This window comes from Etheostoma spectabile, chromosome 12, assembly GCF_008692095.1.
Source record: "Etheostoma spectabile isolate EspeVRDwgs_2016 chromosome 12, UIUC_Espe_1.0, whole genome shotgun sequence".
Classification (NCBI taxonomy): domain Eukaryota; kingdom Metazoa; phylum Chordata; class Actinopteri; order Perciformes; family Percidae; genus Etheostoma; species Etheostoma spectabile.
Window position 1 is genome coordinate 16,448,946 of NC_045744.1, and position 25,892 is coordinate 16,474,837.

Genomic DNA, 25,892 nt, shown 5'->3' on the forward strand with positions numbered 1-25,892 from the left:
TGTTGCCATAAGTGATAATCTTATTTATATAACCATAACTGTGTAATTCTCCATGTCTCTTTCTTTCTCGCTGTCACGCTCTCCAGGCCCAGACAGCTGTAATCTGGGCAGTGTGGCCAATGGAGGCTGTGCGTACTTGTGTCTAAAGGCTCCACAGATTACCGAACACTCACCCAAATACACCTGCGCCTGCCCCGACGGGCAGGACCTGGGTCCTGATATGAGGGGCTGTGTGCCAGGTGAGCATGTTTAGCAGTGGTAATTGAGAGTATTAAGAAATCAATATCACCTAAAAGGATTTGTTGGGAAGAGTGCCACAGTGCTTACAGTGGAGATGATCAGATTCTGCTTCCCTTAAGGAAGGTCTTATTTTGTGTCCTGAGTTTCATCAGAGGGGGACCTTTGGCAGTTACCTACTGGATTAGTGCTGACAAATGTTCCTAATGTAGCTAATATGTCTTGCATGTCTTCTATATTGTATTGTTACCAGCTCAGCATAAGTAACTAATAATCATTTTCAAAATGAATTTACCTGTTATTTCACATTAAATTCAAGTAAGCACTGCATTGCCTGAAATTACTGTTTATAAATGGCTTAATGCATTTGATTACGGAGCTAATACACATGCCATAGATCAATTACTATTTTAAATGATGTAGTAGGTATTAAATCATTATTAAATAATTATTTATAAAAATAAATAATAAATATGAATAATAAATGATTAAATTTGCCCCTTTTAAGCAACATAGTTCTTGAACTCCTAAGTAGAAAAGATAGTTGCTAAGCAACACATACAGGTGGTGGATACAATACCATGGACCACTATGCAATGTAATGCAATCCCATCCTTGGAGCATATACTACATCTGTTGTATCTCATTGCATTATGGTATACAGGTACTGGGTCTTATGAGTGGTGAATGATATGTTTGTTATGGATCTTACAACAATAACTCTCGAGCTAAAGGTTTCTATGGTGCGCTTCCTTTCTTTGTAGCAGTGCCAAGAAATGACATGACACCTACATCCTCCCTTCCTACTGGATTTATACCTGGAAACAGAGCGACTGTTGCAGAAGACTTTCCACCGCCCTCAGGGGGAGTATCGCAGGCGGACGCCACCCCCCACTTGACCACAGCTCCCTCTGGTGCCCCCGAGCCCCTCACACCTCTCTCCACTCATAAGCCTTTTTCGTCACAAGAGTCAAAAGCACTCGGCTCTCACTACACCGCCACCGCTATGGTCATCTCTACCACCGCTGTTGGGGACAGCAGCGTCTCTCAACACTGTAAGTGTGCTGTGAATTCAAAATAATGTTCAGTGAAGGGTGTGAAGATACTGAAAATGCTACTAGAAATATATTTATAAATCAGGAAATCTCTGTGTGTCCTGTCCTCGCACATCCGAGTACAGCAGCCACATACGCGCTGTACAGCTGTGTCAAGCCAGGTCGGTCAGGAAGGCCATCGCGCCGCAGGATACTTTACAAAATAAAACAAGTTTCAAGATAAAACACCCAGGTTTATGGTGATTTTGGCTGTGTTGACTTCTCAGCTGTGTCTAGAGCAAGACATGCGGTAAGGCACACAGAGAGAGATTGGCAAACAAACTGACAGAGTGACACACACACACATGCACGGGAGAAATGCCCGTCTGGTATGAACAGTCAGGCACACAATCGGCCACAAAGCAACACTTTATGACGCTTTTCCGGCCACGCGTGTTCCCGTTGGGGCTCTCCAGCACGTTGTTTTGTTACCAGTGGTTGTGCACATTTCTCCGTCCGTTGAGGGGACGTCTCTTACAAAAAATCTCTTACAAAAAATCCCAGTTACTAGCCGTATGGTAAAACCGCCAGTGACCGCAGAGTACAAGTTCTGCTGCAAATGTTTAATTAAAGTTAAAAAAGAGGCATCATTGGCATGCGGGATAGTTTAAGAAATAATAATGCATCATATTTTTATGATGTGATATTTTGTGAGTAGAATCTGAATCTGCAACGGTTTTGGTCAGTTAAATGTAGGAGTACAATGTTTTCTTCTGGTACTGCAGTAGTACTGTAATTAGGTCTCATTTAGTGACGTATCAGCTGATATGTAATTCCTTGTCACATTCTTACATTCACTTCTAGAAATCCAACACAGTGTGATTAAGATTCTTCAGGTGCATGCTGGGGTCCTCTGTATGATTTTCAAAGGGCAGCATGGCCTATTCAGGAGTTATCAAGAGATGAGGTCCAATTCTCTGATGAAGGGGCGTCCTCCTCTCTTGACAAGCACCACATTCTACAATCCTATTCACATTCATAATGCAGCTAACAACCTCAGCCTCAATGTAATGATGACATTAAAGTGAGGTATCTACTAACCCCAACAACCACGCTCGACTGACTTTAAAAGGACTGATGGATGGTACCTTGTTGCCTTGAAAATGTCTTCTTTCCCTCCATAAATTGGGCTCTGTGTCAGCTGCAGGGTCTTTGTATGTCTGTGAGGGCATGCATGCTCTCTTGCGTAACTGCACATAAATAAGTGTGTTAGTGTGTGATATGTTAAAAAGTGTGAGGTGACACTGGAACCTGATGGAGGCCTTGATGGATGAAGTGTAGAAGGTCAGGGGTAGTGTCAAGATCACACTCCGACAAATGCCAAGTAACTCATCATTTCCTCTTCCTCTTTTATTTTTACTTCAAACTCTTTTGCCTTTTGTCTCTCTTTGTAAAACACTGACAGCCGTGCACGCATGATCAGCTGCTCCTCGCTTCTGTTTTATCTCCCTTCTCTTCCACTGGCTCTTCCATCCTGCATTTCCTGCTTATCTCTCACTCTCTTCCTCACACATTCTTTTCATTCCGTACGCTTCCTCGCTCTTGTCCTCTCTTGCTCTGCTGTATTTTCGGACTTTTGCTCATACTTTTCTTTCTCATTTAATCTCTCTCTTCAGCTGGAAACGAGCATTTCCTCCTGGGCGAGAACCTGACAGTGGCTGTTTTGGGAGTGGTCATTCCCATTGGTAAGTCACCGGAAGCCTTCTTGCCTGTGTGTATCTGTCCACATTAAAGGCCTGTAGGGCTGCGTAAAGCAACTTTCTACCTGCAGCCTATGGCCATTCTGTTTGTAGTCCATTCACACTGACCATGCTGTTGCAGGATGAGAGAAGTCTGACCTGCAGGTCTTCCTCTCTGAGGTTTCTCAGGAGTCATTTTCTTTGTGTCTGACATTTCTGCCACACTGCATTATTCACTTTGCACTGTGTTGTTGTGTTGGGTTCTGCTACAGCCAGACCGTATGTCTCTGTGTGTTATGCATGATATAGTGCAGCAATAAAGCACATAAAGGCTTGGTGCACATCAACTGTAAAAATATGTTCTCACTTACCAATAAGGGTATCTAGTCATCCATCTAGTTTTGGTTTAATTTGCCCATGTTTTAAAAACAATGCAATGGAGGTGCATGGAACGGTTCATTTGCTCAGCACCTCCTTAGTTACTTGCTACACCTGTCAAGCTTTCTGTTCTCACATGGCACACATGCAGTTTACAGTGATAATGGTGGCACATTTATCATTCAACATTCTAGGTCATTTTTAAAACAATAGGTCCCTGATTTCAGACAAAGGCTGCTTCTCATTTCTAGCCGGTAACTGTCGATTTTGGCAGCTGAAATGACAACTGTAGCAACCATATTTAACAGTTTTAGCTAGGTAGCTAATTAGGCTCAAGGAGTTGGTTGAAGATATTGTATGTGGCCAACTATAACTAGATAATGCTTGATGGGTACATACATGATATTGTGATTAAAAAAACTATGGCTAAAGCCTCATGTCCCAAAAACAAGGTCCGCATTCTTACCAGTTGATGATGCAGGCGAGTAACAGCATTGATGTTTATTATTATTATTTGTTTATTGCAGCTTAGAGCGAGTTAGTCCAAGTATTTTAAGAACAAATGTAAAATCAGACTGTTATTTGTTCTAACATTACGGATTGGCTTTATAGCTCAATTTTGTTTGTGGTGAGGCATTTTAAAATAGCATTCAAAGTTCAACGGCAACATCTTTTTATAAAAAGATGTGTCTGTTACTGTGGATAATGGAACTACCCTTTTAAATATGAATATTTGATTGAAATATTTGTGTAAAGCTCCTAATTTGACAGCACTTATTGTAAAACATATATTAAAAATAAACATACAAATATGGGGAGACTTCTGTGCATCTTCGAGGTATAAACAAGTAAAAACAATGCAACTCCTAAATTAAACAAAATAAGTCAGTCAATTAGTTCAGATGAACTGTTCTCATGATATACTTCACTAAGGTGAACAGACCGTACAGGATAGAAACAAGACCATGAAAGCTTTATGGGTGCTTTGTTGGTGTGATCTAATAAACCATCATTAAATCACATTGCTTATTCAAGGACGCTTGCTGAGATTACGTTGCCATGAGATTGTGATGTACTGTGATGGTTACAATTTGTACTCTCAAGGATAGTTTAAAACTAATTTACTCCAAAGCCAAGCCACTGATGGTGCTTCAAACAGCTGATTTAGAGTCTGTGTTAAAAATCTGTTGGTTAGTGTATGACCTGGCTTTTACCCAATGTTTATTCGAGCCACCCACACACACAACCTCTCTATCGCTGCCCCCTGCCCTCTCTGTGCCCCGCATGCCTGTTCTGCTCCTCTCTGCCTCTCATTTCATGCCATGGACTCGTTTATGCCTGGTTAACGCTCCCCCCCTTCCCGTGTCCCTGCCGCTGTGTTAAACGCATGCAGTCCCTATCGTTGCCACAGTGGTGTTCGGCCTGGTGTGCGCCGGAGTCTACCTGGTGTGGCGCAACTGGCGGCGCGACTCCACCAAGAGCATGAACTTTGACAACCCCGTCTACCGCAAGACCACTGGTGAGGGCGAGGAGGATGAGATCCACATCGGACGGACTGACGGCATGGGACACCACGCGCACCATCACCCGTACCCACAGGGTGTCAACATGGGGGTTGTAGGAGCAGGAGGTGGCACATGCCCGCAGTTCATTGCCCTGCCACTCGGGGGCAACATGCCTGATCCCGGGACTCACTGGTACACAGAGCAGCCCATGCTCTCCACTGCGAAGTGACGCACAAGAGCAGATTCAGGGGAAGATGGCCGCTCAGGCACACGCACACACAGCGAGGTCACGGGTGACTTGGACTGAGTTTGCAGAAGGTACGAACTACATATCATAAAGTGTTACATGCAGCCATTTACAGCCATATCCTATGCCAATTTCCATTTGAAAAACAGATGAATTAATAAGACCAACACGATTCTTTGAAAACTCCTTTCTACCTTTTCTGTGCTGGAGCTGGATCTACTTTTTTCTCCAGTAAAGCTGAGAATTATTTACAGAATTCATAATGTGTTATGTGTTCCCAACATTGACCTAAACTAGAATATGGAGTCAGACTGGTTCCTGTTTTTGAGTTTTTTGCATTGATAACTGAGTGAGGTGTGTGCTGTGTGTCCTATATTTTGTGACAGGGCTGGTGAGAGGTTCTGTTTTGTCCTTGATGTATTAATTTGGGCTTAGTGTTATTCCTGGTGGGCCGTAGAGCTTTGGGAACACTGTTTAGGAAGGAGGAGCTCCGAAATTGGGACAGCAACTGCGTTGATGGGACAATCTGTACAAATTCTTATTAGAATCAATCACTAATCTTTAGAAATGTCATTACTGGAGCTGTTTTTTGTAGTTTTCCTGGATGGGTTTTCTTTTGTAAAAATGTTTCCATTCTGATTGATTTTTAAAGAAAGGTTACTACCCACATTATTTGCTTTCTCGCCAGTTCAAAGGCAAACCTTTTTACGAGTGAGTTGTCTAACATTTTGGCGTGCAGTTTTTATTTAACCTCCCAACACCCGGAGAGCAGGTTTGCGGAGTGAAAAGGAGAAAATTGAGACATATAAGTATTTAGACCTATGAGCGAGAGGATGTGAGGTTAGGTGGAAGTGAATTTTGAGCAGGAGTTGTGTCTTATTGTGACTTGTTTAGATGTTAAATGGTTTGAGAAAAGCAATAGACTCTAGCTTTTAGTCAGGCTGCAGTGTTTTGTGGTTGACAACAATCCTTGAGTGTTAAGAATTTTATTTGATCACCCGCTTTTGACTGTGACAAATGCACACATAAATACACACGGGGTGCAATGATAGCATTCACGCTGCTCTCCAGAGGACGGAGACAATGTGCGCTTGCCCTCCGAAAACACAAACAGCATGCATAATTGCTCACCAGCTGACAATGCAGCCATTCATTGTTCCAGGCAAGAAACACACACACACACACACACACACCACACACACACACACACACACACACACACACACACACACTCACTCGTATGTACGTATGCACACACACAAAAGTAAGCTGGATTCCCTTCCCTCCTCCTGAGATGTCTAAGCAGACACTTTTGGATAGTGCCATGTGATATGGCCCAGCTGGTGGCTGCATAATGAAAAAGATCCGTCATGTGATGTAACAGAAATCAAAAATCTGACTCTGATGTAATGAGGTTAAGACCAACTTGTCCTGTCAGTGAACATGTTTCATGCTGGTGTAGTCCGATCATCAACACTGTTACTGTGTGTGTGTGTGTGTGTGTGTGTGTGTGTGTGTGTGTTGTGTGTGTGTGTGTGTGTGTGTGTGTGTGTGTGTGTGTGTGTGTGTGTGTGTGTGTGTGTGTGTGTGTGTGTTGTGCGTGTGTGTGTGCTGTGTGGTCGTGGTGTGTGTGGTGCGTGTGCATGTTCATCATTATGCATGTGAGTGCTAATGTTCATCCCACAGCCATATTTGAACTGTTTTGTATGCTCTTTGTTGCACAACCCTCTTAGAATGCCTTCTGTATTGTGTATTGCATGGAAGAAAACAGTGTGTGAAGGTGTTTAGATACACAGGTGTGTAAGTGTGTGTGTGTGTGTTTGTGTGTGTTGTATGTGTGCGACAGTGTGTGACACTGGAGAAGCTTTGAGGGTGCTTTTTGATTCATTGATTTGTAAATATGTTTTCATAAGGTTTTTGATAATGTATTATACAATTATGTAAAAGAGAAAATGTACATAAGATTTTAGATAAAGTGTTAACAGGTATATTAACTTATTTGTATACAAGGAGAGCACTGCATTCCCTGATTGTAAGAAATCTGAATTATCCACCAAAGTGGTTTGTGTTGTTTCTTGCTGTGCACCATTTAACATCCTTTCTGCGTGTGACCCTTTTTTCTTTGTTAGCCCACGTAAAACGCAATGTCCCCTCCCAAAAAAAAACTCCCACATCTTTGCAACGCTTCCCAACCTTGGTGTTAATGAGATGATGGATTTTTGTTTATTTGTGCCTTTTTGTTTACTTTTTTGTCCTCTTGTAAGTTTTTTTTTCAATTTTTTTAATGAAAAGGAAAGGGATCAGGTCTACTGTACATGCAAAGATAAACTGTATGAAGACCAAACGGTTCCACTTTTTGATTTTCTGTAGTGGATTACTTTTGAATATCTCTATATATTGATATATAAAATCTGACTGAAAATTTCCTTAATGTGTGGCGTCTTTTCTTCTACAAAATACCAAATGTCACAGACCTGCTTCTCATAGTGAATACGTTTGTGTCATCGAAGATCTGCAGTATCTTATTGACATATTGAGTTTCCATTCATATTTCAGTTAAATTAGTTGTTTTAATGTAGCACTTTTTTATTACAAAAATGGGTCAAACAACTGTGTGAAATGTGAAAAGGTGTTAGCACAGTAGTAACAAACTCAGATTTAATTCCCAACTCTGCACTTCCTCTCAGCTCTAGGGAGCTTTAAAACCGGTTCATTGTTTTGGTTTTTGGGTCCACACACCACACTCTGTTTTCAACTGTTTTTAGCAAAGAAGCTCTGATAAACCAAATATAAGCACCCTGCGCAGCACCAAATGGCAGACAGACAAAGTTAGCAACTAGCTAATGAACATAGATGAGAATTTAGAAGCTAAAGAGACTGATAATATCGGTAGGATTTGGTCAACAAAGCCACACATGCGTGTGTGTTAATACTGGACTTACATTAATTTGGTCACTTAAAATGAATGTTAAAAATGCTAAGTGTCTGCTAAATTTGTAAAAGATCATTGTTTTTCAACACATTAGCCATAGTTATAATGTGTGTGTGAAAACCCCTCATGAATTTAGCTTTTAAGACAACATCACCTTTAGGCAACAAGAAATGTCTCCTGATAAGGTCCTCTGTGTGTTTACGTCTTGGGACTTGCTAACATGTAGCACTATATTCCTTGTCTTTGGAACAGTTCCAGACTTATACTTGATGATATCACAAATGTGAATTTTATCATTAGTTTTTAGATTTGGGACAGAGTTGTTCATGTGTACTGACATTATATTTTTGGACCGTCTTTGATCATAGGAAATGACATGTATGAATTTTGAAAAATGAGCGTAGTTCCCTTTTAAGTTTGCTACCATTGGCTGCTAGGCGACTAGTCAACTGGCCAAGTAAGGCCAGTGAAATTTCTGCTTTTAATGTTAAAGCAGTCAAGAAGCTGCTTGCATTATACGTTTAGAGTTCATTCTGACTGAGCTGCTTTTTAAATTCATCCACTTACAAAGTGATTCATCAGCAGACAGGAAAACAGTTGTAGATAAATCCAGCCCATTATCATTATTAAACTGAAGTAGGGCAATTGTCTTCAAACTCTTCCTTGTACCACTTCCAATTAGGATATTGTGTAATAGGTTTTTTGTCTGTTTTTAGTAGTCCAGTGGTTCCTGCAGCAGGCAAAAAGGATTCATCGATGTTCATTGCTGCAGAAAGGCAAAAATAAACACATTTATTCGTTGTTGCGTAAAGGCTTGTTTGGGTAGGGTATGGCGTATTTACACATATACATCTGTGGAATAGGCACATAGCCTTATCTATATGTACACGTGAAAATGATTTAATTCTATGGTTCATCTATAAACATGAATCATCTTTTCAGAGCAATACTGATTTCCATACTAATTTGTTTGTCTGCTTATACCACATTTCATATACTGTCTGATAGAAAAGCAGCTGATTCCATCTCCATCTATCCATCTCTTTCTTTTTCTGAGGATATATATTTGCTCAGGGTCATTACAGCACCAGAACAGTCAGTCAGCCAGGCCGAAAAAAAATCCCCAAGGGAAATGAGCTGGCTTGGCTCTGTCAGACAGAAATCCAACAAATGGGTGCTTCACACTCAATCTTTTTTGTTTTATCTCACCAATATAATCTCAAGACCTTGCAGCAAAACTAAACCTCTTGTCCCTTAATGTTTCCCAGGAGGCTAGAAGAACAAAGGCCACTCAAACACATCTGCTTTCACGCCTAACAGGGCCGTACCAGCTGCCGTACATTTGGATTGCAGGTGAATCTCATTGTGTCCTCTCTCACAGTGGAATTAGTACAATTCTGTGGGTGTCATGTTTATAATTGTCTGTCACACTTGAAAGGGATTAGATCTAAGCCCATGGATATATTCTCATTTTAGAATTCCAGGTTTATTATTGCTTTCTTTATATTGTTACTTTCTGTATGTGTCTGTTTGATCTGGCTGGCTGTAGCGACAGTGGAATGGAGACGCTGTGCCACCTGCTGGACAGGTTTGTCACTACAGCAACAAAGCTGATGAATGAGTTCATAATGCAGCCTGTCAGCTCAGCCACTATACTTAAGGGCATGTTTGCCTCTTTGAAACAACACATCTTCAGTTTTCTACTATTTTATTACAAACAGGCAGTATATCAGTATAGCATCTAGTAATAAGGGAAATCAACAGGTTTGTTTATTAGCACCAAAAATTGTCTTTCTTTCATGTGCTAGCCATGCAGCATGTATTTAGCTTTTCTCTGAATATTTTACACACATTTTATTTAAAAAGTGCTTTGCTAGAATGCAAATAGCAATCTATACTTTTCTGAAAACATTAAACAACACAGAATTTTTGATAACTTTCAACATATTTATGTGACCAATACATACACATATCATAATAAATATTTTTGAATTGCATAGTTTGCGAGGCTAAGCTTCTACTTGGATGTGCAAAGATCAAACATACAGTATGATGTCTACATCAACAGTAAAGAGAATAGAAAACCTTTTTATTGTGTACTACATCAGCAATCGTGACACATCTAAGTTTTACCTCACTCATTGAAGATGTCACGTCTTTTCATAAAAATGTGATAGCATCCAAAACTCAAGCTAAAGCTTGTGCAGATGTCCAGAATTCAGAAACAATATGACAGCAACAGCTCAACCTAAGCACCCAGCTTCAGCATTAAACTGGGTTCCAAAGTGCATCAGACAAAAAAGAGCAAATGAGAGAGGATCATATGTCTACGGATTCTTTTTCAGTTCCCCAGTTCTACAAAGCTTGAGCTTTAGCATGGGCCTGCAGGAGGGCGGCGGTATCAATGTGGGAACCTTCCATGGCGATGGAGAGTGCAGTCTTACCATGCTGAGGGACAACAAGAAAGAAAAACAGAAAAGAAACAAGTTAAATTAAAGATTAAGTTAAACTGACTGGACAGAGGCCTGCATCAGTTTAGTCTTGCATTCCCTGACCTTCCTAGGGTCTGGCTAGTCCACACAGCATTCTGGGATGGGAGAAAAACATGCTCTGGTATATTGACATTTCTTTAAACCAATGACAATCATTTTTGGCGGCCGGACAGAGCTATTGTGCAGCTGCAAAATAGCCTCGGGAAGGAACTTGTTTTGGTGGAACGTGTACGTTCAAAGGTTGTTTTAGTTGTGCAACAGAAAACTCAGATTGGACAGATTTCTGAATTTACCCTGCAAAGATCTGAGGAGCAGTTAACCATAGTCCTCATAAATTGACCAGAGTTTAAAATTATAACACAATGAAAGCGGTAACAGACATCTGGCCGTAAAGAGTGAAATCTGGCGGAATTTCCAGCGGCACCGGAGCAAGCCGAAGGTGGAACATTGTGGATATATAGCACATGTTAAACATACCTGCTAAACATGAGTATGTTAGCATTGTCATTATCATGATGACGTTAGCATTTTAGTACAGCCTCACAGATCTACTAGCATGGCTGTTCTTTTTTCCATGTGAATAGTTGCATCAAGGTGCAGAATTATGGCTCCCAGATCACAAATTAAATAACAAAATTGTGTGCAAGTTTGCATTGTAGGTCCTTAAAATAAATGGGTTGAGATTTGAAGGAATCAGACTTTAATTAGTGTAATTAATTTTGGGTTATGCCAAGGTGAAACGTGGTTGAGAGTCGAGATAGGACGCCTGTGGTTGATCGTTTTTTCTCTCTCTCTCTGGTAAACTCTACTTTAAATGCAGACTGTGTAAAAAGTAGAAGATACATTTGCATCCTCTCCTCTGCTCTCCTCCCTGCCTCTACTCGTTCCAGACTGGCAGATAAGGTACCGTTTGCGGATTAGCTCATCTCACCCCAGAGAGATTTGTTTTACTGTAGTCTTGATTAATCCTGGGAAAGCTCTATTCTTCTGCATCCAAACTGTCAGTCCACCCACGTCCACACAGTGTGAGTCAAAACATTCAAGCTTTCATACATATAAGCTCCTTTTTTGTGTTCATGTGAATAGAAAAGTACATATGCCGTTTTGTCAACAAACAGCAGGATTTCACAAGAGAAATGGAGTTGAACTCATCTGGACTATATTTCTGAAATTGTATTTAATGGGTGTACTACTACTGTCTGCAGCACTATTTTTTTTGTTGAGAATTCAATCCAGTTAACTGTGACTCTTTTGGCATGATGACTGTGTGCAATTAATACTACTGACAAGACAACCTGCTTCTCACACTAGTGGCAGTTAAAATGAAGATAAAACTTCTTCTGGTTTCTCCGGTCAAAGGTTTAGGATTATATTGGAAGTAAAATAAGGGTTTTCTGCTGTATCACCTTGTCTGTCAGGGTGAGGTCACACTGGCCCCTCTCCAGCAGTAGCCTTGCAATGTGGGTGTGGCCCCTCTCAGATGCAAACATCAGGGCTGTGGTTCCCTGGCTGTCTTGGAGGTTAGCGTCCGCTCCGCAGCTAAGTAGCAGGCGAACCATCACAACTCGCCCATGTCTCACCGCCAAGTGCAGAGCTGTTTGGCCTGTCTGTGGAGACGGACAAACAGCAGGACAGAAAATTTAAATTTAGAGTTTAGTTAAAAAAACACTATATCTGTACTACTTTGTACTACCTGGCTTGATTGAATGTTAATGTTGCTCAGCTCCATTAGCTTGCGGACCACCTCCATGCCACCTGGACTATCAGGCGCAGTCAGTGAGGCCAGCATCACTGCTGTGTAGCCGGCTTTGTTCTGAAGGCTCACATCACTTACACCTGGAATACAATGAAAAGGGTTATTTCTTTTCAGTATTGACAAGCCAACTATTCCGGTACAAGCTTGTGCAACACACTACTATTACCTGTGTCCAATATCAGGCTGACAATGCTGTAGTTGCAGTGGGACAGGCTGTAATGTAGCACTGTGTTGCCGTTGTCATCAGCTAGGTTGATTAAGAAGGCCAGCAGTGAAGGTGTGGCCTTCTTTACGTCTCTCAGGTACACAGCCACCCTGCTGGCCTCTGAAGTCTCCTCTGCTGCTGCACTGAACCAGTGCTGGAACAACAAGACCAGGGCCTTCCTCTGGAAAAAAAGAGGGGAACATAGGATTTGGACAACACAATGTATACATGACACTATGACACTACATGTCATATTGTCAAAAGTGAGGCATCCAGCAGACACAGAGCAACATTAGAATTAATTTGTAGAAGTGTTTTTGTACCACAGTCGAACGTAAGTTCAATATTCACTCTCCTTAAAGCTCTGTTTTGGTCTCCACCAACAAATATCTAGCTCTTTAGCTGCTAAATACTCCACTGTGTTCACCAGAGAGAGGCTAACTTTGTCTGTCTGTTGCTTGGTGTTGGGCAAGTCAGATATAACTGGTTTATTAGAGCTTTTTTTACTGAAAGGTTGATGAGATTTGTAAGAATGAATTAAAACAGTAAAGTGGTGGGCTGTAAAACCAAAACAATGAGCTCAAAGATGCTAATATTCTCAGTTGAGCTGAGGGAAACAGCAGGGTTGAGTAAAGATAATCTATGGGTTTGTCACTATAGAAACACTTTTCACATTACACATAGAATATGTTGTACACATAGTTGATATATATTCAGAGCAGCTCTAAGATCAAATAAAGTTTGGTTAGTTGAGAAATTTTTCTCATTAACCTTAAGATAAATTAACTACATTATTGTAAATTAAAATAGTTTGTTTATTTAGGTTAGCTTGAGGAAAGTTTCTCTTAAAGAACCAAGACTGCTCACCATGTCTTCATTGGGGTTATCCATGTTATCCATGTGATCTTTGAGGAACTGACAAGCAGCCAAAAAATCTGCATTCACTGTCTCTCTAGAAGAAAGAGCATGTGTGTTTGTATGCATAAGGAAAGAAAGACTAGAAAGACATTTTGTCTCATAGCATTAGGAACATTGCCCCTTGAGTTTAAACACAGGAGCTATTCCATAAAGAATAAACATCACCAACACTGTACATTTTCCAGGCAAACACTGATAAGGTGTTTGTTCCAGTTCTCTCACCTGCCCCCGGTGGTGGTTTCTAAGCCAGAGTTCTCCTCCATCTGTTCTCCTGGGGGCTGTGGTCTCGTCATGGCTGTTTTCTCAGCTTCCACACACACTATGCCTCCATCTGTCTGCCCTGATCCTGCTCCTCCCGATATCATCTGTCCGTCTGGGCTTGTTTGCTTCACTCCTTCCATCCGTCTCTTCTCTGGGTCTGCATCCATCTGGACAGCAGCCATCTCCGTAGGGCTGATGCTGCTCTCCTTTTGCCCGCTCTGATTCGCACAGTCCTGTCCAACCAGATATCCACCTTTGCATCTTTAAAAAAATGAATTAATGAAAGCAGAGCAGACAATTTGAATTATCTAAAGTTCACATATTGTCTCAATGTCTCACAGCATCAGGAATCAAAATTAAACCCAATCCTGGAACCCACTATGGTCACATTTAGCACCTTTAAATAACCCCAAGTTAGTATGTCTGTCAACCCAAACAATGGTTTAAGCAATAATCATAATTCTAAAGGTTGCTGAAGTCAGAAAGAGTTTTTTACTAACCCTTCATTAACACCCACAGAATGTGGGCTTTTTGTCATCAAGGCACTTCTGTCACTGCTCATGATGGATTTAGAGGCTGCATGGAAGACAAACACAAAGGATAATGATGAAATATTACAACACAGCTCAAACTCAACACTACGTGCTTTCTATGAAATACAAATTGGTCTAGGTTTATGGCTTATTACGGTACTTTTGGACACAACCTTTTCTTCACAAAACACACATTGATAAAGAAAAGAGTCAATGAACTTGACAGTGGTACATCATGATGTAGCACTAAATGGGAGCATAATTAGATTTTCAGTATTGACTTTCAAACTACAGCAAAAGAAAAACTTTTACTTTGACAAAACTTCCTGTGCTGTTATACAAATGTGTGAATTTGACGTTTTATACCTTTAGCAACACGTTGAAGACAAATAGAGTTTCTTTGTTGAAATTAAAATGAGGTTGTGGTTTTTCAACAACATCCAAAGTCCACACATAAACTTGCTCCCATTTCTTGTGTTGCTGCTAGCTACAGCTGTTAGCATAGACAACAATTCCAGCTCTGTTATACACAGGCTTTCTACTACAATAATTTGTCAAAGATCATTCCCAACTAAAACTAATGTTTTACATCAGATGTCACATAAATAAATATAAAGATAAGTTCACCTGTAAGGGATAGTTGTGATATAAAAAATGACTAAACTAAAGTGTTAGCAGATAGATTGACTTCTTCTTTGCAATATATAAGTCCCAATCACAATATTAGGATTCCATATCCCTTCATATAATGTAAGCAGACTGCCTCTCAAAAAAGTCTGTAAGAGAGGAAAGCTTTTGTGAATTACAACTTTGTAGTGGTCAGTTATTTTCAGTTACATAATTTGCTTTCAGGTGATGGTTGTGAAGTAGTGGCAGCGAGAGGGCAACCACCATTAGTATCTCTATGTTTTATCATTAATGTACAATCTGTGAGCTACAGTACCTCCATGTTGAATCATCTCTCCATCACTGTGTCCATGCTGGGTATAGTAGGAGGTAAGGATGTCTACGAGTCCCATCATCTCCTGCTGCAGGGAGTTGACATTAGGGTCTGGGTGCTTCCCCTCCTCTCCTGACTCGCGGTCTGCACACAAACACTCCCACTGCTGATTGAGAAGCCTCTTGATCTTCTTTATATGGTGGACCACTTCTGCTGTTTCATCTGAAGCGTCTCCAGCTTCCGCAGACACTAGCGGCTCTTGCCTTCTTTGTCCATTTGTGGTTACAGGTCTTGCATCTGGACTTCTTGACACTTTATTATATGGGTCAGTGGATCTCACCACTGTCTCATCTCCATCCTGGTCTACCACCACCCTCTCTGCACGAACCCACACCGCAGGATTCCTGATAAGGTGCTCCATCTTCTCATCCTTCCTTTTGCTCTCCTCCTGCTGCTCTCTCAGCAGCCCTAAAGCCCTCTGAAGCTCTAGGCCAGTCTCATGGAGCTTCTGCTCCAGCACAGCTACCTTAGCCTGCAGTGTTGTCACCGTCAGCAGCTCATCCAGATCTGTACTAGTCCTCCACTCGTGTGTGGGATTAGAGTCTTCTTGACTGACACTGTGATTTCTAGGAAACATGATGTGACTTTCATGGCGAGGCCTTTTGCTGTCCACTGTGACATGGTGGGACGAGGTGTAAGGGTCTTTGGTTCCATTCATTGAGGGAGGTGGCATATGTGGCTTCAAGCCCAGACGAAGCCTTTCTCTTTCTTCCTGGAGGATGCAGATATGCGCCCTTAGCTCTGGTATCACCCTCATCTCCATCTCCAGCTCCCCCACACGTTCTAGGGCCTCTGTCAGGCGCCTCATTAGCCCTGAGTAGTCCTGGGGTCGAGGGCTGTCCGGTAAGTAGAAGACGTCTTCACAGGATGTGATTCTTTCTTCAAGGTGATCCCTCGAACTCCGAAGGCTGCCGGGGTCGTCTGTGGACTCTGATCCTTGTCTCAGTAAAACTGTAAGTGGCATACTGGAGGCACGCAGGAGATGAGGTCTGATGTGCTCACCGAGAGGTTGCTCATCAAACTCTTTGATTCTGGCCTCCATGTCTGCCAGAGATCTGAGCCCTGTGGGAGAAAGTTGCGACCTATGATCATTTGCCCACGAAGTGTAGCCATGGTGATGACCGTCTAACAGTCGGGACCTGGGGCCAAGAGCTCCAGTAGATCCCCAGGGGCTCGAGCGGTAACCACACCCAGAAGAGTTGAGGTGCCTGGGAAGAGTGCTGGCTCTGGGGCCTTTGCTTCGGCGCTGGATGGGGACTCTTTTGATTGTGTTGCCTTTCTCTATGTCATCTACGTATTTTAGGAAGTCCAGGTCAAGTCGAAAGCCATAAGGGGTTTCCACTGAGTACGGGGGCTTCCCTTTGATTCCATTCTCTGTTTTATGGGGCAAGATATTTCCTGTGGACATTAAAACAGTGATTTAATATCCATTGCAAATGCTATAGAATTCTGTAATGTTTTAGACTTTTTTTTACCGTTTTGTCTTTCCATCACTTTTTTGTCGTCAGTCGCTCAAACTATTTGTTGGCACATTATCTGGCTGGACCTTTGATGTCTGACAAAACAAACAAAATCAAATCATATAAGAGATTGAATTGAGTCTGCATTACATGAAAACACATTTGGACGTTTTTACAAGTGGCAGAAGTATTTACTGTGTGGTTATCTAATAGAATAATGAACACATTCATGATATTTGAAGGGATAAACAGATGGTTTTTGGCACTAACATTCATTTGAGGTTTAGCTGTGGAATTTTTGGTGGGAGACTCCATCTTAATTGAATGGCCAGATGCAAGATCACTATGAGAAGCAATAACCCTTTTCTGGTACACCATTCACAATCTGTCTCTTGTTCATTCTCCCACAAGTAGCACAAAGCTCAAAACACAAACATTCAATTACGCTGTGAGAGCTTTTACTCTATTCTTCTCTTTCATTCTCTTATTTTCCAAAAGACTTCTGTTTTTCTCACACTCTCATTGCTTCATTTCTTCCATGCATCAGGCTGCTATTATTTAACAGTGGCAGGCCTGATGTTCACTTGATTACAGCCCTGCCATCCAGGATGAGAGATGAAAATAGCCTACGGCTGTTAAGCCCAGCAGCTATGGCCAGTGGAGCAAAATATACTCCTACAGACATAAATACAGACAACCATTGTTCCTACTCACTACTTTCCTCCCTTCCTGTTCTCTCTGTGCCTCCTACTAGGTCTACATTCTTCTGCCAGATCCTTGGTTTACTTTTACTGAACTTTCTCTGACTGGATCTTCCCTCTCCTCTCTTTATATTATGGCTCTACTGCCCTCTGATTCTGCCGATTTTTCCTTCTCTCTATATCATAGAGAATAGTCTATACTCTATGTAGTTATTGTAGCCCCTACCTCCTTCTCTCAGTGTCTTTCCTTTCCGTCCTCACCTCTTCCCTCCTCCTTCCTGACCACCAGCCTCTGTGGTAGCTCACTGTCCTCTTGAGGCACAGCAGCCACTGAGCCGCAGCCCTAAATAATGTCAGCTATGCAGTAAACAGACAAACAACACCAAATGGCCCTGCTGGGAATTGTGACCTCCAGCAGATACGGATGCACACATTTTCACCAGCTAAGACAAACACACTGAGATATGCTTGACATGTTGCAAATTTACATGCATGCATACATGCAGGCCTTGCATGCTTACTACGCATACTATGTCTGTTACAGTATGTGGGCATTTCTAGCTTCCAAATGGGTGGAGTTTAACATAATATAGGATGTGCAAATATTACAAAAAATGTTGCTAGTTCCAAGAAAGTATGTGAGCATTAACCTAGAATGACGTGCTACCAGGGCTCTGTATTGCTTGGCATCTTCTGATACTATTGACTCTATTGTGCCTGAAGATTCTTTTTCAATACCTTACGGTTAGGAATAAATTAATTCATCAAATGTCAAATGTCTAACTTTGACTACTAAAACTCCTAAAAAAAAGAAGAAGGGTAACGTGAAGAAGAGAATGAGTGAGTCTGGGACCAGATTTTGAAAGTTTTCATAACATGATGCTCGGGACACATTATTTCGTACCGAAAAAGTAAATAAGCAGAAGTAAAAGTAAGTTAGTAAAAATTCTGGTATTCAGCACCAGTTGCAATATATTCTCTGTATTGACCAAATATGGGACACCCTTGATCTAGTAAAAGATCATAATATAATTTATTCTCACTGTATGCTCAGTTATGTTGCACTTACAGAAACCTTATACATGTGTTATATATTGAAACTGATACAGTATGTACTGTATGTTGTTTTGCCAGTGGGCTTGTATAATGTTGAGTGGGACCTTTTAGCACTTAATCTGACAAGTCTAAGTTTAGCCTATACACGTGAGTGTAACACTAAAGTGCATGTCAAGAGAAGAAACCCAGACATGTGTCTTCATTTTACAGAGTAATATAAGATTATTCTATGTTTTTCCAGGTAGACAAACAAAATGTAAGGACAACAAAATAACTAAAAAATTTCCGCAAAAATTTATCAGTGTGCCTGTTTGGGGCCCATCCACACACACACACAATGGAAACGCCCGTTAGGAGCCCAGTTGGTCAACAGGGCGCCAGGAACAGTGTCATGTAGGGGTGTGTGTGTCTGAGTGTGTCTGGGGTCTGTGTGGGTGAATGTGTGTGTGTGTGTGTGTCAGAATTGGTTGCTATGATTTCTAGCGCAAGAATTTTAAGTCTGACAGACTCCATACTTAGATATCTGCGAACCGGCACAAAATTTCCGATATGTTCACCAAAAATATGTCTGAAGACTGAAAACTGGAGGAGAGAGAGCAATTGTTTGTTAGAGCATCGTCCTGCAGCCCCTCCCCTGTCCTGTCAGTATCAGAACCTTGCTATGGTGATTTTGTCAGAGAGGGAGCCGATTTTTTTCCAGTGTTGTCTATCTGCATTTGGTGAGCCTAGCGCGAAAGTTTTAGTCCGATAGACTCCTAGTTACATGTTTGCGATCGGCACAAATTCCCTACATTTTGACCAACTATTGTCTAAAGATTAAAACTGGGAGAGAGAGCAATTTGTTTGAGAGAAAAATCACTGATCGTCCCCAGCTAAATGTTTTTTTCATAATTCTGTCGACAGTTGGTAGATCACAACCAACAATTAAAACCGACAGACTCCTAGTTACAGTCTGCCCACCGCACAAGATTCCCTACCTTTTGACCCCAAAAATGAGGTCTGAAGTTAAAACGGAGGCGAGGAGAGCAATTTGTTCGGGGGAAAATTCCAGATATTGTACCACAGTCCCCACTCGTCCCCCACTCTCTCTCAACCCTTCCACCACATACACACACTTGGAAATCTGAGCCCGGGCTGAAAACGGGACGATACGTAAACTGGGATTTGGGAGAAACCGTGCTAGATATCTGAACGCCCATTCAGCCCAATAACACCAAAGTCTTGTCTTGGGTTTAAACTTTAATCATGTTTCTACGTTAAAGTATGGCGATGCAGCACGGTCCCAAAGAGGGGGATTTGGAGCAATGTTGAGAGATTTCCGAACATTTCCCATTCAAATCAATGAGAGATTTTTGCCGTATTTTTGCCGATTTCGGTAAAACCACGCGCAATCTGGTTGAAACTACATAGCACACCATTCCCAATCAATACCCACATGTCGGTGTAATGTGTTGCGCGTGTTGGCAACGCTCCGGGACTAGTAGCGGGACGAAATTTGGCGGAAGATAAGAATAAGAAATAATAATAATAAGTATGGGCAATAATAGTCATTGTGCCGAGTGCTGCTTAAGCAGCACCACGGCACACTGAATAATTTGGTCTAGAGCTAGTGAAGCATTAAGAGAGAAGAGATAAGAGATTTTATGAGAACAAAAGAGCCTAATGTTGACTACAAGCAAAGGCTGTATCCAACATAGACTCTTTCAGTCAACACTTATAGCACCTGTTACTACTGACATCTCAATCAGTCTCACTACTGGCTCAGTCATCAAGTTGAAAATGCCAGCTGCTGGCTGCAGTTCAACAGAATAGAAACCCTTTCAGGAAATTCTTATCCATTTGTGCTTTGAAGTAAAAGATGATTCAAGATTTCATTTAAAAAAAATACTTCTACGAAATGATTGATTGCACATTTTGTGGAAATACACATATTCATTTTTGTGCTGCGGCAAGATGAGTTTGACACCACTCCCTTATCTACGGTAAAAGGAAGCTACATTTGGGAGACAGTTAGTTTAGTTTATTTTATAGCACAAATATTGAATAAAAGGGGAAACAGCTAGCCTGGGTCTGGCTCCAGGACATAACCCCCTGTAAAATCACAACTAAATTTGTTTTGCACAGATTAAACAAATCTGATACCAGGTGCCGGTAGTCATCTCCTGGCTGTGGCTTCGTATTTACCATACAGATATGAGAGTGGTATCGGTAGTCTGTATAGAAAGTTGTACATATAACATTCGGAAACAGAAATATATATATTTTTTTTTTTGTTGACTAGTTATTGCTTGCTGTCAGATAAACAAAGTCAAATTCAAACTGCTGTAGCCCACAAGTTTCTGACCAGGTTACCACAGAGGAAACAATATAGCAGAGTTAGGGTGAGGAAATTCCCAAAAGTCATTGCCTAACTCTCTCCACATTTTCGTGGCACAGGTTTTAATTGTGTATGCTCAGAGCAGTTGGCCCACCTCACAGGAAACCCAAGAAATGAAACGTGAAAAATTTGCCTTACCCCAAATAGGCCCCAGCCAATGCTGCCTCTGCACACATTGAACTCAATCCAAAGTCAAGCATCAGAGTGAGTTTAAGTTTTTTATCAAAATCAAGGTTTCCTTTTAATCCCCCTAAAGCTCTTATTTTTTCAGTTTAGAAAATATCTAAGCACTCCTTTTACTTTTTAGGGTTCTTTTTATTTTTCTGTTCCCACAACAACTTCTCTCCTCCTCTGGGTAAATGTGTCCCTTCTCACACAGACCTTTTAGACCTTCTGTATCAGCACAAACCTCATAATCACAACATCTCTAGCCACAGCAGTCTTTACCAAAGCCACAAATTAAATATGAACTCATGACACAGCAAGAGGGGCTGACCGCACAGTGAAGTCATGATAGAAACTTGAAAACCTCAGATAAGAATGAGGGGATCCTCTTAGATTTCCAATTTAAGTCAGTAACATTTGGTTTAGTCACTGATGGTGCCAGTAAAGATCATTTTTAGCCATGCTAGTGGCATAGCTCTAGGGATGGCAGTATTGGTTGGTTGTTCTGCCCCTTTTTTCCAGATTGAAATATCTCAACAACTAACGGATTGTGATGAAATTTTGTATAGTCGCCTAAAGGATAAATCCTAAAGACTTTGATGATCCGCTGACTTTAATTTCCATTTCCATAATGTTGACATTTGCTAATTTAAGTAATGTTTATTTATTAAGTTATGTCTCCAAAAATATAGGATTGATTCCCATGAAATGTAATACACATCATGTTCCCCTCAAGATGAATTGTAATACTCTCATTCAACACCTAGCACCATTAAGTCATAATTGTACATATGTCTAACAATTTGCTTTATGATCAAATTTCCATCAGCCTCCGCTATATTTGGTGTTTTGTGCTAATTAGCCAACTTTAACGTGAACATAAACTTGCTAGCATTGCCATTGTCAGCATGCTGATGTAAGCATCTATTACAAAGAGCAAAGCTCTAGCTGTGCCTTCTGAAAGTGCAGCCTCACAGAGTTTTACAGTCTTTTAACACAACTTAGGGAATTCCATACATTCATTCTTTTTCATGTTTTTCTTTCCATGGCTTCACTTGGGGTGAACTTGCAGAACTGTCAATGTGATACAATCACATTGTTTCAGCTTTTCACTTGTACTCTGTGTTTGGACAGAACAATGATTTTACACCATTGTAACATTTTTGTGCCTAACTGCTCAAATTTGAGACAATTATCCTTGTCCTGAACTTGTGACCTTACAGTGAGAAACTATATTTCAGAGCTATCCCCATGAACTTTGCCTATCTCTGTCATTCTGTTTCTTCAGTAAGTATAACTACATGTTCTGTTCCCGGAAAAATCATTCCTCTCCTCCATTTTTTGGCTGTACAGACTGCGTTATTTTCCATCACATAACTCTAAACCTTGTCTTCTGTTCGGAGTTGATTTAGAAACCAAAGCCAACTGTTTGGACTTTAACGCTCTTTCCCCTCCTGCTCTACCTGTCTCTTTTTTTTCCTGTCAAACTCATATTTTCACTCACTGTCTCATAGAGACTTCCTTGAAATCTGTAAAGTTCTATGATCTTTTTTCAGTTTGTATGTTTTAGTCTTGGGATTTTGGACCCGCTGGAGTCCTGGTGGTTGTCCAACAGCAACAGAGTCAGAGTTGCATTGTGGCATCTAAGCCTCATTGTGTGGTATGTGGAGCCAAAGTTCATAGAATGAAACAGCTGCAAGGGGCTTCATGCAAGGAAGAAAACTATGGTATGTTAACATGGCAAGGTTACAATAGAAAGTGTACTGCCGTTGTGTATGTGTGTGTGTGTTGTGTGTGTGTGGTGTGTGTGTGTGTGTGTGTGTGTGTGTGTGTGTGTGTGTGTGTGGGGTGTGTGTGTGCTCTCACATGGTCATGTGTGTTCGTGTTGGTTCAAGTGCATTTCTGTAGAGTAAGTGTAAATAAAATGTAAATATAATTCAACATTTAATCTTTAAAAAGCAAAGTAATTCTTCAGAATGTCTAATTAGTATTCAGCACAGGCCCAGAGGTCCACTCCACACAATTTGTCAAATCCCTTTAGAGTCAAAAGCTTTTCTGACCCTGAATTTAGATCAGCCAGGCCCAAATCAAAAGATTTTCAAGGTCAACATTTAGTATCTCATTTCATTTCATTAACTATCCAATCCAACAGTCCTCCACTGGTTGAGTGATATGAGATGAATATTAAACCAGAGCTTACCTTGTGACATGTGTTCAGCAGTTTTCTCCACTTTGTCTTGCTGATGTGAGGGCGTGTTTGTCAGACAATCCACTACAGTCTGCTCTCAGCTCAGTTCAGCTTGTCTGTCCGTCTGTCTTTCTCCTGAGAAGGCAGGGACGTGCTGTCAGGGAGAGTGGCATGCCGCGGCTGTTTGGTAAATGCCAATGGGCAGCCCCTGCCATAACAGAAGCTGGGTTTGCTTGTGTGTCAAAGAGAGCCCGGAGTAGGGAGAGGCTTGGGAGCAAGCCTTTCTAGGGTACCTCCAGTCTGATGAGACTGACAAGTGGGAGGCTAAAGGCATACAGAACCACACCCACTCCTTCAGACTGCAGCCAATAGGGGTTTAGAGGTGTAGCCTGCTGGGAAAGACAGCAGTCACAACATGTCAAGATATGGAGCATCTGACATAGTGTAAGAGAAAGTACTAGAGTCACTTTACTGTCTTCCGTCCAGAATCCTCTCAAATAACATCAGTGACCACCCAGTGCCGGGTAGCCCTCCCCTGTTCAGAATGTGCAACCCTACCCAGTTGTGTGGTCTCTGTCCTCTATAATCAAGTAAACAGGGTTGGTGGGGGGTCAAGGGCTTGGTGCCACCCATGGGGGTTAATTCTCTTTTGGTGCATACCTCTCATTCTTCATGGATCCTCTTTCAACCCGCACCCAGCATTTTCCTTTGGGTCCCCAGAGGATAAAGCCTCCAGACCCTAGTGTTCTCCCAAGTTTTACTTAAGCACCACCAGCAGCTTACATTTTTCATTTATCCAATATTGGATGGATTGCCATGACACTTTTCACAGACATTTGTTTTCCCTCAGGATGAATTGTAATAACTTTTGAGTTCCCTTAATTTTTCATCTAGTGCCTTCATCAGGTGAATTTTTGAATTTGCCCAACACTTTTGCTTATGACCAAATACTTGTTTGACAGTCTCAGCTTTAGATTAGTGTTAATTAGCAAATGTTAGCATGCTAACAAACTAAACTAAGATGGTGAACATCATAATCACCTGCTAAGCATCATGAAAGCATTGAACTATTGTGAACATGTTACCACAGAGCCACTAGCATTCTCTTTCTGTACTTCCCATTCAATTTATTTTCTTAAAACTTATGTTTACAGTTCATCTCTCTCTTTCTCTCTCTCTCTCTCTCTCTCTCTAGTTTTGTGTGTCTATGTTTGTGTTGCAGCTGGCTCAGTGTGTGAGAGAAATGTATTTACCATCACATATAGCCTATGTGCAGTGAAAACAGTTTACTGGCAGCATCTAACGTGAGCCCATCTTAAAATTAAAATAAATGGGCAATAATAATAAAGTGTATATGTCATTATGAGGTGGGAAAGCCACTCGAAGAGCAGCTGCAGCCACCGCCTTGTGCCCCAGCATAGATGGAAAAGGAATTAGCAGGAATTAGCAAGAAATACCCCTTTTCCATTACCCAAGCAGACAACTGACTCTAGAGGGATTGTGGTTTGACTCGAGGGAGGGAGAGAGAAAAAACAGTCTTTATTGGACCAAAGGATTGCTGACGGACTGACCACAAACTGCAGAAAACTTGGCCTACAGTTAAGACAAAAAAGCTTGGTCTGCTCAAAGGCAGTTTCAAAGAAAGATTTAGAGTTGCATCATATTTAAAATGGTGGAAAATAGGGACATGGTAGAATAAGGCCTTTAAATAAAATTCTGAAAATATTAGTTGAAAATTTAGTCATTAAATATTAATTTACACAAATAGACGTTTTGGGCCCACACAGTGAAATGTATGAGCCCCTCCACCGACCCCCCTTCCCGCTGCCTCCTGGTGGAAAGTAGCCGAAGGTAAAATGAAATACTGCCAGGAGAATTGTGCTGTTTTTACCAAAAAATCATGTGATGGTTTTGGAGGCTTTAAAGGAGTTTAATTTTAAAATTGTGTCAGTAATTCTAATATCCATAAGATTATTTTTTTGGCTCAATGATGATTTCTTTGCGGAGTTGTGCATTTAAAGGACAGCTGAAATAACAAAACACAAAACAGATGGAAAAGTTTAAGATATAATTCAGTCCACCTAAATGTCTGTCACAGCCAACATCTTCCCCCATTTGATGTACTATATGTTATGTAACTGTGGCTTGTGGTCAGGGGAGTTGTAGGTTGTGCTGGAGCTGCATTGGCCAACCGAAACAGCGTAAGTAGGCATGTAACAGAGACCAATGACTCAAGAATGTCCTTTTGACCAGAAGGCTAAAGACCCTTGACAACAGAGGTTATTTTAAGTGAAAGCATAAAGTTCTACAGTAAAGCAGCTTGAATTCCTTTGAGTCAGTTGCAGGTTATAGGTTTATCGGTATTACTTTTAATGTTTATGTTAAGGCTGAGGCTGCAGGAAGTAGAATATGTTCAAGAATGGTATAGTTCTCCAGCTGATCTGTGTCATACACGGCATTTATTAAAATCAGTGTTCAGCTCACTAGTAGTAGAAATATACTGAATGTGTAAAAAAAAATATTGAAGAAAGAATGGGGTTTATTTTCTCTGTCAATAAAGGCAATGTCCATGGGAGTCATGTGTGTATTGACAAGTCAGTCACTATGACTTTCTAAAAATCATCTACTAACAATCCAACTTACTTTTTCCATGACAGAAAATAAATGTAACTCATAAAGGTGATGGTAGATATCCTTGTGGTTTCAAA

The 25,892-nt window shown here is 41.1% G+C and overlaps 2 protein-coding genes across 6 annotated transcripts in view; one reads left to right on the forward strand and one right to left on the reverse strand.

The window, feature by feature from the left end:
• The window catches only part of LOC116698950 (low-density lipoprotein receptor-related protein 8), a 75,489-nt gene extending 67,923 nt beyond the window's left edge, over positions 1-7,566 (forward strand). The window contains exons 15-18 of one of the 4 annotated variants that reach the window (XM_032531227.1): positions 87-239; positions 1,002-1,292; positions 2,948-3,016; positions 4,782-7,566. In XM_032531227.1, coding sequence (XP_032387118.1) covers positions 87-239; positions 1,002-1,292; positions 2,948-3,016; positions 4,782-5,122 — 854 coding nt within the window. In that variant the 3' untranslated portion in view covers positions 5,123-7,566. The other 3 variants (XM_032531229.1, XM_032531228.1, XM_032531231.1) reach the window with 3 other exon arrangements.
• A 2,197-nt stretch (positions 7,567-9,763) lies between these two features.
• Positions 9,764-23,486, reverse strand: LOC116698951 (KN motif and ankyrin repeat domain-containing protein 4). 2 transcript variants are annotated; one of them, XM_032531233.1, is made up of 10 exons: positions 23,197-23,486; positions 16,713-16,792; positions 15,181-16,611; positions 14,205-14,280; positions 13,666-13,965; positions 13,393-13,477; positions 12,487-12,706; positions 12,258-12,400; positions 11,971-12,171; positions 9,764-10,520 (listed from the first exon to the last, which is right to left on the reverse strand). In XM_032531233.1, the coding sequence occupies exons 2-10, from the start codon at positions 16,726-16,728 to the stop codon at positions 10,428-10,430; spliced, it is 2,565 nt and encodes an 854-aa protein (XP_032387124.1). In that variant the 5' UTR covers positions 16,729-16,792; positions 23,197-23,486; the 3' UTR covers positions 9,764-10,427. The 2 variants fall into 2 exon arrangements, with proteins under 2 accessions (XP_032387124.1, XP_032387123.1); XM_032531232.1 differs by having other exon boundaries at positions 15,181-16,635.
• Positions 23,487-25,892: the final 2,406 nt, after the last annotated feature.